The following is a 13849-nucleotide window of genomic DNA, read 5'->3' on the forward strand; positions in this document are numbered from 1 at the left end:
ATCTCCTGTACACTATATTGCCCATCCATATTTGAATGTCTTGGAACGCATGCGTATTTGGTGTCCTGAATTGAATACCTTTCAACAGGGCCGGCCTTCTCGATAAAGGGGCCCGGGTGCAAGAAACTATTTGGGCCCAAATGTTTTTCTAAAATAAAAAAATTTACAAACACGAACATATATTAATGCATGTTTATTTAAAGCGTGATTTTGTTCTTGCTAATACATTAATTACTTCAGAAAAATTACAATTTTTTGCAATTTCTTTTTCGATGCTTAATATAGCAAGTGCATTTAAGCGTTCTGCACACATGCTGGATCGAAGATAATTCTTTATTAATTTTAATTTGCTGAAAGAGCGCTCAGCACTTGCTATAGTAACTGGCAACGTAAAGAAAAGTTTTAATACAGTTAATACATTTAGAAATAACTCATTATAATTATTATTTAGTATGTATTGCAATATATCTTGTGCGTTATTTACATCCCTTTCATTCAAAATCAAATCCCGTAGCAAACCAATTTCCTGGATTAGGTTTTCATCTACATCTTTGTTATAAAAATTTACAAAGTTTTTGGAACATTTTTCTAATTCATGTTTTTCTAAGGTTTTCATATCAGTGATTAATTTGAAATCAGAAATAATATTTGGTATACTTTTAAATCTATCTTCTATTTGTACAATAACCGTATCAATTAGAGTGTTAAAAAAAATAACATCTAAATTCCTCTACCGGGTTTTCTATAACTTCATCTTCTGCTATTTCGGAATATAACCTTTTTCTTTTTCGTATTCGTTTTTCAGGAAAATGTTCTGAAATATTTAAATTACGTGCTAGCACTTTTGCTTCGTCTAAAAATGTGTTAAATTTTGTTCTTAAATTTTGGATTTCAGTTTTAATTTTATTGACTAAATTAAAAGCCGACTCAAGAATAATTGTTTTTGCTTGAAATAGTATATTGATTGCGTTGATTTTAGACAACATTGCAAACCATACTACTAAACATAAAATAAATGGCATTTCTTGTATTGAATCCAATAGACTTTTAGCTTCGGATACCGCTGTATTATCGTTACTTACATAAATAAATTCTTCTAGGGCATTACAAGTTTGTTCAAACTGTGTATACACTGCTTTAACCGAATCTATTTTGGCTTCCCAACGAGTGTCACATAATGGTTTAAGAGTAATGTTTAAATGTTTTTGTAGAATTTCCCATCTCTTTGTAGATGCAGAAAATAAGCAATATAAACGTTGCAATATCCCAAAAAAATTTTTACAATATATACTGCTGGAAGCGGCATCACAAATTAATAAATTAAAAGAGTGTGATAGGCAAGGCACATATATTGCATGAGGGTTTAGAGCAATTATTCTAGATTGTACACCTTTATATTTCCCTTTCATGTTGCTACCGTTGTCGTATCCCTGCCCTCTGCAATTCATAATATCTAAATCAAGCTCACTTAATGTTTTCAATAGAGTTTTTGCTAGTCCTTCTCCAGTCACATCAGTTGCTTCAATAAACCTTATAAATGACTCATTTATAATTAATCTTTTCTCTTCAAAATTTACATACCTAATAATAACTGAAGTTTGTTCCTTATGGGAAATATCAGGAGTACAATCCATTTGGACACTATAGTATGTGGCTGCTTTTATATCGTTTTTAATTTTGTTAAGGACTTCATCTCCTAACGCAGAAATAATTTGTTCTTGTGATCTATGTGCTAAATGATGCACAATTCTATTTTTCGAATTTTTTATTCTGTTTATATGATCCATTAACACAGAGTCGTATTTACTTAAAAATTCGATTAAACTTAAAAAATTTCCATTATTAGGCGTTCCTATTATTTCATGGGTTCCTCGAAGTGGAAGATTATTACATGCTAAAAATAGAATCACATCTACAATTCTTTGAAATAGTAATTTAAGTCGTTCCGTTTCCTTATTTATATTAACTTGATTAGTTTCATCAATAGTCGAACATAAATTTAGTCGTTTTAGTAATTCTTTCCAAGCAATAAACGAATTAAAGTGACAAATAGAACGCTCATGATCTTGAATTACAGTTGACAGCTTTCTCCAGTTACTATAGCCACCTATAAACCGTGTAGATTGTTCATTTCCTCTTCTTTTAGAAAATAGTATACAACAAAAACAAAATACCGAGTCTTGCGTTTTTGAATAAATTAACCAGCTGCGAAGCTGGGTTTCACCATTTGGCATTTTTTTAAAGTAGTACGTAGTGGAAAATGACCTACCTTCATCATTCTTAGCAAAAACTCCTTTGTGTTGTACAGGTCCGGTTTTAACACAAAACATTCGAAACTTATCAGTTATAATACTTGGCCATAAATCTGGATCACTTATGTTCATTTGATCATATTCGTTATTGTCATTTTCGACGTTATTTTCTGATTCGATCATATTTGTATAAACATGCGGTTCTTCAACGAATTTCACAGTTTCAACATTTTCATTGCAAGACTGTGTAGTTTGTGCGGAACTTTCTTCTCCAGTTGAAGCTTGAACTGTAACTTCTGAAGTCGAAACAATTTCATTGCTGGAATTACTTCGTAGCCAAGAAAACAGATCTACTTGTGATTTCTTGAAATTTAGCTTTTCTACTTTTTTCTTTTCTGCTAATTTTCTTTTTTGACACCCAGAGGGATATTTCCTTGGCATGGACATGATTAGATGTAACAATAATTAAACGTTTTGTAGTATGACACGTCTTTCTTTCTCGTGCTGAACTCGAACTCTCACAACTTCTCGGAGGCTCCTTGTAAAGTATTGATCTTTTAGCAGAGTGGGAACAAAAGAAGCGCGACCTTGTCAATTGGACCCACGTGCGGTCGGGTAATACCACTTGTAAGGTCAACACCTTACAGAGGGAAAACAAAGGAAGCGCCGGCTTTGTCAATAGGACCCACCTGTAGGCTGTAGTCAGACCGAAAGTTCCAGAAATAAGACAGACAAAAAAAGATAGAAGAAATTATAAAAGAAACATTAAAACTACGATTATATACCAGGGGCGTGCCGTGACATTTGATGATAGGGAAGCTGTGTTTCTGTAAGAAGCCGACATCCAGGGGCAATCAGTCAATTGCGCGTCAGTGATGGTCTAGGCTCCATTCGTATCGTTTATTCGATAAGCCAGTAAAAACCGTAGACTTCTCTAAATGCATTTTTAATATCACGATTACATTCCGAATCGCTAGCCACGATATAAGGGCTACAATTAAAAGTAAAATAATAAAAACTTACTCGGTGAAATAAAATATGTGGTGGATGTACTGGTACATACAAAATATTCTTCAATTATATGAATATACTTTTAAAGAAAATTATAATTAAATATAGCTTTGCAAAGAAACGTACAGTACATAAAGATATAAAATATTCTTTACTTTTAAAATTTTAAAACAATGTACTTAGTCAAATAGCTCCCTACCAGTGGCTAATGGATGGAATCGAAGACGGTTGCAGAGGACTGCCAAATCCCCAGGGTGCTGATACCGGTCAATGTCAAATACCTCTTTTGTCGCATCACTAGTATATCTCAAAGGACGCGACAGGGCTGTTGTAAATTTTAAACGTTTCTCACCATAGCCGTAAAAATCTAAATATGTTAAACTTAAAAGTCATTTGTTTTCTAACTAATTCGTTTTAGGACCAGGTGTTGTCCACGGAAATTTCCAAAATTTACAACTTTTCGGTCACTCTCGTCGAATTGGAAAAATTTGTCTTTATTACATCTAATACAATATTTCGAAGAAATCAGTCCCCACTATACTCGGCTGTATATTGGTTCGGTTAAGCTTTTGTTTAAGTAATATTCCGGCTCTTTCATCGGGGTTTTGTTTATGTCCCCAATTCCCTAATCGCTTAATTATTTAACTACTTCTTAAGTAGAAATAAGTCGAAACCGGTTACTTTCTACTCGAATATTTGTAGTATTGGGAAAAAAGTGGAAAGACAAATTTTTATGACAAACGAATACATAAATCGTATAATTTTATATGGCCGACAGCCACAGTATTATTTTCATTTCTTAACGCGGGCTATATGGTTTTGAAATTTTTTTTAAAAAGTCGAATTTAGGTGGGGATCCTCGGGAGTTCCCCGAATCAAATAACAAAAACTAAACATTCGCATCATCGAGAATTAGTTTAAAGATTGTCGAAATTCAGAGATCTACAATAATAATGTTTACGATAAAATGTACTTTTCGTCATACTGATAACGATAGGAATATTGTCAAGTTTTCGTGTGCATTCTTGATAATGTTGGGGCCCCCTCAATCGCGGGGCCCCGGTGCGTAGCATCCGCCGCACCCCCCCCCGATGGCCGGCCCTGCCTTTCAAATAGAGTTTAAAATTTAACAGCCAGCTTGTAATGAATATTTGTTGAACCCTGAGGAAGAGCCCAGAAGGGCTATCAAAAACGTTTGCAATAATAGAACGTAAACATTCTGGTTATTTGGTTATAGTAAATCGATATATGTAAATCAAATTAATTTTTAAATTTGTTATTTGTGTGTGGCAGTGACTGAACATTTTGCTTTTATATATCTGTACAGAATACAGGTTGACAGTTTAGCCGGTCCAATGCCAGCAGGATGGCAACCATAATGTCACTCGATCTCCCCTAAAATGGGGACATTACTGACCAAGTATAATTTCTCATCACTTTGACTACAGAAAAGAACAGACATCAACTCATGTATGGGGCATCGTGTACTCTGTTTTGTCAACATAAAAATTTTCAGTAAACTAACACTTAATTGTTAATATTGTAATTTTAAAAACATATAATCTTCAACTGAAACAAATAATTAATTTTCTTATTAAATGTAGAAGAATCGTTTTAAGAATCAGAAATCATGATGAAATTTGCTTGATTCTGATTATCAGAAAATGCCTAATTTTTCTGATTCCAATTAATCATCCCATCACTAATAAAAAAAATATTCACAAATTAGAAGAAACCATAAATGTCTTTATATTTTGCCTCAAATATAAGGTTAACTCTATCTGTAAAGACTGTTGTGTTCCTGAGGTGTTGAAAAAGGACAAAATATGAAGACATTTATGATTTTTTCTAATTTGTGAATATTTTTGAATTTTATTATTGTCCTGGCCATTGTATTTATTATTAATTATTATTGTGAGATGGGTGTTGTCTAGTCTAACTCCTCCTCACTTTCAGGATCATAAATATAAAGGTTTAAAGAAAGATTGATAAGACCTCTCTTAGTCAGGGTCCTGACACCAGTTAGGATTAAAATTGGTTGCGTCCTAACTCGCAATGAGTCTATTCTTTGAGTGAATAAAGATATAGTTTAAACTTGACTGGAATTATAGGAGGGTATTGTATTCGAATGTTTCTACTGTAATGTGAGCCGATGATGGAGTTGGGCACTAACTTAATCAAATGTATGGATTAGAATATAACTACACATTTATTATACTATATTATAATTAAAGGTAAGTACATATAAATGTTACTATGATACACATACAGGATAAACTCAACAATCAATTATATGAGGATATCAAATCCAAACCTCAAATTCTATTCTGAGAGAGAGTTTACATGAAAATAGTCATATTACTTGACGTCCATACATAACAGATATGGAATCAAATAGTTTATGGGATCACATACTTGAAATCCTGGGAGGATGATTACTAATCTGTTTGACACTCTGCAAAGGTGCCAAAATGGATCAATGGCTAAAGCTTTGATATTACTCGAGAGCAAGACTAAAAGCATGTAGAAAGGCGATCTTTACTCTTTTATACTAAATTGATATGCAGTAGTATTACTAGAATGTCACAACATGCTTCTGTCAAGAGAAGAAAGAGGAATAAAAAATTTGTTGCAATTTCACACACAACAAATTTAGAAAAGTTTGGGTTTCAGTGTATACCTTGCATACACTGAGACAATTGTCCATGATGGGAGAAGTGGAGTTAAGCAACATTAAGTTATTTCAGAGGACGACTTCCAAGCTGGTAAAATGTTTGGCTCATTTTGCTGAATTTTTATGGTGTTTGTGTGTTGGTTTTATAAAATTTGTTCTGAAATGATTTATTAGAATGCAGTACATTTATATTTTATTAAATTTATTTTGAAATATATTTTCAGTTAGTTTAGTCATAATAACAAACTAAATTGATATAAAATATTAGGTTCCATTTCACTATTCTTACATTTATTTTTCATAGAAATATTTGCATTTTAAAAACTTGGTTTGAAATTTTTTAAATAAATATTTAATCTAGCAAAATATGTTTAGAGATTTAAAATATATTTTAATATCTTAAATATTAACTTTTTAAATTTTTAATACTTTTAGAAGGTAATAGCTGAGTTTGAAGGCTTTCAAAGATTATTTGCGAAGTATCTTCAAGGTACTGGACCATCAATTGAATGGGATAAAGTTGAATCTTTACCTAAAGATGCTGTAAGTTATTCGTAAAACTATATGTGTATTTTAATGGAAATATAATTTTTATCTAACATAAGAAATTAAAAACAAAATAACTTTTTAAAATTCAAAAAGAACAAATTATAAATATAATTCGTGTTAAAGTTAAAACTTACTATTCTGGTCCAGTTGACCTAGTTTCTTACCTGTGTGCTGACTGATTTAAGCAATTTTACAGTATTTTCTACTGAAAATAAAAAACGATTGACTAAAGCTAGGTAAAAAATAAAAACAGTTTCTGATATTGGAAACCTTTATCTGTACAATACCCAATTTTGACGTGTGTGAACTTTATTTTTATATATTAGGCTTTAATGTTGTTTGGAGTGTTTTAGAGATAAAGATACAATGAAAAAAAAATTAAAAATTACAATATAGTTTTAAATTCGTTTTTTTATGTATGAAATATATAGTACATATATATAGTACAATTTATTCGTAATAACGATATACTGTATCAATATTATTAGTAGACTTTTTTTCTGACTAGCTGTTTTTCATAATTGAGTCTGTTTGGCAAATGTACATAAGATGGCATTAGCACTATCAGAAATATAGGAATTCGACTTTTGTATTGATAATATCTAAAAAGTATATAAATTATGTAATATCATATAAACTATACAGGCTTAAAATAATAACAAAGTTACGTGGCTTATTTATATTTTTTTGATCTTAGTTAGGCCTAATTCATAATCACAACATTTTTATCAGATAAATCAATATAATCAGCACTATATTTGTTGACTTTTTTATTACTGAATTTGAACAATTATTAGTTAATACGTTAATGCGACATATCTAAATTTAACTTATATATAAAAAATAAAACAACTCGATATTCGGTTCCAAAATATGGTGACGAAACTCCGAATCAGACGATGATCGTGATTGAACAAAATCGCTTATATTTCAAATTTCTGAATAAATAGTGCACACTATTTATTACAGGGTGACAATAATTAACCCGTACAAGTTTTTTGTATCGTAAATTTATTAAAGAAATGAAAATTAGCAAAACAACAGCATATAACAGTGACAATACTTTACGTATTAATCAGATATTCAGCCAGTTTCAAAGTGGCCTCCTTTTGATTTGATGCAGAGCCCCAAACGTGTTTTGAAATTCTCAGCGATGGGCCGTGCTCTTCTGGAGACAGTTTGTCTCACTCCCAGCGCAAGGATTGCTTCAGCGACTCCAAACTTTCATGGCGCTTAGAACAGGCCCTGGCCTCCAAAATGGACCACACACTGTAGTCTATTGGGTTCAGATTCGGCGAGTATGGTGGCCATTCCGCAGACGAGATGAAATCGGGAAAATGAGCCTTGCACACTCCCGAGTCTTTTTCGCCCTGTGTGTCGGCACCGAGTCCTGCTGAAACGTCCATTTCGCACTGCCAAAATGCTGCTGAGCCCACAGAAGTACCACAGCCTCAAGAATGTCATGGTGGTACACATCTTGATTAATTTTGGCCCCTTGATCGACGAAAATAAGGAGTGTCTTGCCGCTCGCACAAATTCCATCCCAAACCATGACTAACATTGGATTTTGTGATATTCGATGACGGCTGAGCGTCCGGGAGCCCCCGCGGACCAGTTCCTGTCGTTTTGATGGTTGTACGGAGAAAAGCTTTTCGTCTGTGAAGAGAATGTACTCCCATTGTCGACCTGCGGCCCGACGCTTGAGTTAATGGGATCTTTGGAGTCTCATGCACTTGTTTTCATCGGTGAGGAGCTGAACCTTCTGGAACTTGTAGGGCTTGAGTACGAGTTCCTTTTTCGCCATTAACCGCACCAATTCGCGATTGATTCTGATCTCACGAGCAATTTTTCTCATGGAGACTTTCGCGTCAGTCAACTTGCTTTGTGATGATCTTGCGGTTCCTAGACGTGTTGACAGTGCACTTTCTTCCACGTCCGGGACGGTCACCATTGTGGCCAAGCTCCTTGAATCGCCGAACTGCATCTGAGACTGTCATTTTGGAACACTGAGCAGACGAACAATTTCACATTGATGCTTTCCTTGCCGCAATAGCTCCAAAATTGCACAACATTTGTTTGACACCATTAAAAAAAATAAAGAACTAACCCTTATTACATCGAAAGTACATCTACACGGGCAGGAAATCATGGAGAATTAAACAATAGTATGTAAATTGGTGACAGTAAAAAAGTTCAAGTGCAGCATTGCTACAAACTTTGTACTGGTTAATTATTGTCACCCTGTAACAGACACACTAAAATACACAAAGAAATCAAATTTTCATTGCTGAAAATGTATTATGTTTTGAAGCTAGAAATTACAGGATATATTGAGAAACGAGCTATTACGTTACTAGCACGGTAAGTGTTAACGTAATATGTCCATGGTAAGTGTTAACTGTTCATGTCCATACTTGTCATAATGACATTATAACCATTGCATGAGGGATGCCATATTGGATTATATCATCATCAATCCTGACTGACTGTAACTGATTACATGACACATTTTTCAAATCAACCAATTAAGACTGCCATTTAAATCATGTTGTATGTTTCAACCAATCATATGCAAGTGATACAGTGTATCAATTCCTCACTACTATTATACATATGTCAGCAATGTGTATATTTCGTAAAAAATTCCATAAGAACAATTATTGTACACTAGTAATCTTGGAAAATATTTCTATAGCTGTGTGTAAATATAAATGCTATCATTTTTTCCATCATAAATACTGTATTTTACGGACTATAAGACGCACTTTTTTCTTCGAAAAATTGCCTCCAAAATTCAGGTGCGTCTTATAGTCCGTAAAATACGGTAATTAAATAGAAATTATCTAGAGAACATTCATTTAATTGTGTTACAATGTTCTGGCATAACCTAACATTTGATAGTTTATTCTTTAATAGGTATGTCACATTTTAATAGGCATGAACATTTTAAAGTAAAAATTAATACAATTTACGTGGCTGGCGTTATTCACATTCAATAAGATTAAAAATAAATATTATTAATAAATAATATTGTATTAATTTTTACTTTAAAATGTGATTTTGTGATTGTGGTATCAACACCAGAGGACGTTTTACCTGGTTTTACATTTTTTTGCGGAGGCAGTAGCCTCAAAGGAAAGGTCATCTCTGAAATTTTGTGAAGTGCTAAACGACTACAGATGGTGAAAACGGCAAAAAGGAAAGACAGAATACAAAGTTTTTTATCTTTGTTAAGGCATGAACAATTAATCTAACATGATGTAACATGTTTATTATAACACATCATTAGGTTAATCTATGCTGTGATCATGACTTTGACAATATTAATAAGCATGAATGAGTTTACATAATATCATGCATCACAGTGCCGTCTATCAAGGAAAATAAAAACTAATACTGAAATGGAATTGACATACAGTAGACCTCCTATAACACAGGTTCATATAAAACGGATTTATATAACATGGCAGAAAAATTATGATCGTGTTCATATAACATGCTAAAAGAGGCTCATATAACACGGTAAAAGAATGAGACTGATTGTCATGGCCGACTTGTGTCTCGACAAGATTGGTTGAATAGTGGATGAGCAGTGGACCTACTTCAGAGCTACCAGCATAGCGAGGACACTGATTGGATGACTGCCGTCCAGTGGCACTCATATATACGGACAGTTTAGGCAGGAAAGTCGTGTTTTCTTGTGGAAAAAAACATTTATTATTCAGTGGCCATAGAAATTGTTGTCATGTAGTGCCTTAAGCCTGATTACTAAAGAAAGTTATTTTAAATATAACAAGTAAGTTAATCACTTTGGATTGTGAACTGCTCATGTATTTGTAAAATCTAAGTGACTTGTACAACACGGATTCATATAACTTGGAACATATCTACCGTGTTATATGGAGGTCTAATGTATTTAATTAATAAATTATCATGACAAAAATATGTAATTAATCACTAGAAGTAATTAATTAATGCTAAAAAGTAAATTTGAATAATACAGACATTAAGAATTGATTTAAATGCAATTTGTAATAATAATTTAAAAATAAATGAATTGCAGCTGATCCACTCTAAACCATCCATCGTGATTTACTTCTTCAAATATCATTATAAAAGAGTATGTTAATATTGTTTGAGTAGCAGTCACCAAGAGACATTTATGATGTACAGATTTTTTTAGTACACTGAATGGGAAAGTATTTGCTAGCAGTAGTTCTCTGTATGATATGCTAGAAGAGCATTAAAACAACTGTGGAAAATTATGATGGCAATATAATTTACCAACTGTACAATGCCATTTAGGGAAAAGTCAAGTTCTAAAGTCTATCAAATATGGATTTTTAATATCACATAATGATAAAATTATGACCATTATCTATAAATACAAGTTGTCTGAAAAGTTGCATTCTGCAGTGAGAAATTTGTTATGACATTAAAGTTATACATATAGTATTGCATATGAGATCTAAGATCTCATCACTCCTCAGATTTTTATCTCTGAAGAGATGAGTTTATAAGAACAATTCACAACTCTGGAAGAGCTGAAGATAGCAATTACCCAACACAGACCAGATCACTCTTGCCACCGTACAGAATGTGTTTGACAATAGACAGTGTTGTGTTCAGACGTGTCTTTGAGTCTCTGGGAGACATTTTCAGCATTTGCCATTGGAGAAACTGCAATATTGTATGTAAAACTTTACTTTAATATTAGCTTAAATCTTTTCTACTGCACAGTAACTTTTCAGCCATCCTGCACTTGTATGAATTAGTGAGGAGTATTATAATGATCTGGTTCTATTCTGGAAGACTAATCCTGAATTGAAGAAGCAAGCTGTCATATTTAAAATTTATAATGAATTATTGAAGGGTGAACTTGATTGGAATACTATCATCACTGATCTTGATGATCATTTTGATGATTGTGGTTTTTGATACCCAAAATACCACACACCATTAATGACATGGGAGGAATTGGGATTGGAAGAATTTTGTCTCCACAATTTTGGTACTTGCTTGACAAATATATATGGACATGTTATGCCATTCATCAGTTTTAATCCAGACTCTAATCATTGGCTAATCTGCTATTCAATTATAGCTGGTGGAATGAGCAAAAATGATCAAAAGCCTATTAAAGAAATTTTATTATCTGTGCAACTTAGCTGTCTTTGGAGGAATCAAAGTTATGCAGAGTGACAAGGTAAAGAGGGATGAAAATGAAACTGCAACTGACCTATACTTTACATAAACCAGCTAAAATAAAGTATTTTTAAAGGAAAACACTTGCATTTGGCAAGTGAGATCTGTCTCAACAATCTGATGGATTTTAGAAAGTATTTGTTGGTCATCACAAATGTTTTAGTAAATGTATGTGTATATCCATTAAAAGATAAACTAAGATAAGAATTTAAATTTTGTTTCTAAATAAGATGTTGTATTATTATGTTTCTTGTTTATATTGAAAATTTTATAAAATTTTTAATGTGTCCAATTGATATGAAAACTGGTTATTTTGAGTAAATTTTCTGTATAATTTTATTATTATTGAAATCTTTCCTATATTAATGAGTATTTGACATTTTAATTGTTCTGAATTATCAAAATTTTATTTATTCAACATTATATTTTATTAATAAATTTTATTATTTAACAGGTTCATGATTATTCTAGTCTTGAAGAACCACACAGTGATAATATCAAAGAAATGCTAAATAAGCTTGTAGTTGTAAAACTTAATGGTGGTTTAGGAACAAGTATGGGATGTACTGGACCAAAATCCATTATTCCTGTTAGAAATGATCTTACATTTCTTGATTTAACAGTACAACAGATACAGGTATTATTTAATTTTATAAATAATATAACCAAATTTTATCTTAATTATGTCAAATTGATATTTAACAGTAACATTTATGATTAAAAAATACATAGATAAATGAAATTAAAATGTATTTAACCAAGTGCGATAAGATTTTTTTTTTTTGTTTCTAGTGATTACTGTTAAGTAACTAAACATAAAAATTGACTATTAAACTAAATTAAATGTTAAGTAAAAAATAAAAGGAACATGGCCGGTGTTGTTTGCATTTAATAAATAAAAATATAAATACGACTTTTTCACACAGGTACATTTTTTGTGAAGGCAGTAGCCTAAAAAGGAAGGTTGTCTCCGTAACTTTGTGCATTTTAAGGATTGCTGATGGTGTAACGGCAAAAAAGAAGGACTAGAGTAAGGTGTTTACCAGTGTGAAAAAGTCCTATTTATATTTTTATTTATTAAATGCAAATTAAATGTGTTTATATTATATACACAGTATGAGTCAAAATAAACTGAATGTTGTGCATATTTGAACATTTTCTTAGATATGTCAATCTTATTCATTACATAGTGGATTGTTGTACTTGGATGATTAGAACACAATGTCAGTGTTGGAGAATGCACATGTGCACTGTCAGAGTTCCAAAACAACACGTCATCAACAGCAGAACTGGCAATATAATAAAAAAAAAAAAGAATTTCAAACACCAAATACTGGTATTTGTATTTGAAACATATTTTTTTTTGAGTACCAAATATGATGAAAGTTCTGTGGCCCTAATGTGACTACAAAACATTTCAAGGGAGCTTTAGGCCAAAAATCAACTTTTGGGGAACCAGCACAAACTCTACAGGGCCACAGTCAGAATAAAATATTGATGCTTGATTGTTTTCATATAATTTTGATAAGTAAATTATTAGAGAAATGTATGTAAATTATTAAAATATTATGTTTAAATAAAATACGTAAGAAAATTTTGAATCGAAAATGTTTTATTTGTTGTCAGACAATATAGATATATTTTTTGCAAATAAAGACATGTAGATTCTTGCACCTGTAAACCCATATCTACATGCAACTTTCTTAATAAAATTAATAATGATAGTGATGGAAATTATTACTGCTGATTTACTTTGCTTTAAGATATAATCATTCCTGCTGAAAATAACACTTCCACTTTGCTACTCCAGATTCATCTTGACCTGAGATGACCCTAAACATTAATATCAATAACATTTGTAGTATACTTTGTTTTAAAGTATTTATCATCATATAATTTATTATTTGATAAATAAAACAAATGAAACAAAGCAATAAAAAAACAATTATTTGGCTTTATTTTGTATTTTCACCAAAATGCAGTTGAGTTTTTCATTTCAAATATTTCGTTTTTTACTTTACAGTAAATTTCTAAAATAAATGAATGCAATTATAACAAAAGTAAAATGGGAGAAAAAAAATTAAATGACTGGGACAATATTATCAGAATTTCATGTGGGTTGTGACATTTTTGATGGCAACTTTGGAGATTACATAAT

At 31.8% G+C, this 13849-nt stretch overlaps 1 protein-coding gene and 1 long non-coding RNA gene across 3 annotated transcripts in view; one reads left to right on the top strand and one right to left on the bottom strand.

Moving 5' to 3' along the window:
- The window catches only part of LOC136977511 (UTP--glucose-1-phosphate uridylyltransferase-like), a 73787-nt gene that overhangs the window by 15997 nt on the left and 43941 nt on the right, over nt 1-13849 (top strand). For both annotated transcript variants that reach the window (XM_067273010.1, XM_067273002.1), the window contains exons 3-4: nt 6373-6480; nt 12146-12328. In XM_067273010.1, coding sequence (XP_067129111.1) covers nt 6373-6480; nt 12146-12328 — 291 coding nt within the window. The remainder of the gene's footprint in view (nt 1-6372; nt 6481-12145; nt 12329-13849) is intronic.
- Nucleotides 3020-4025, bottom strand: LOC136977523 (uncharacterized). The gene is made up of 2 exons (XR_010881103.1): nt 3419-4025; nt 3020-3342 (listed from the first exon to the last, which is right to left on the bottom strand). It is a non-coding gene; the product is annotated as an uncharacterized lncRNA (long non-coding RNA).

The sequence above is a fragment of the Centruroides vittatus genome, unplaced genomic scaffold (assembly GCF_030686945.1).
Source record: "Centruroides vittatus isolate TY-2023 unplaced genomic scaffold, ASM3068694v2 contig_1114, whole genome shotgun sequence".
Taxonomy (NCBI): domain Eukaryota; kingdom Metazoa; phylum Arthropoda; class Arachnida; order Scorpiones; family Buthidae; genus Centruroides; species Centruroides vittatus.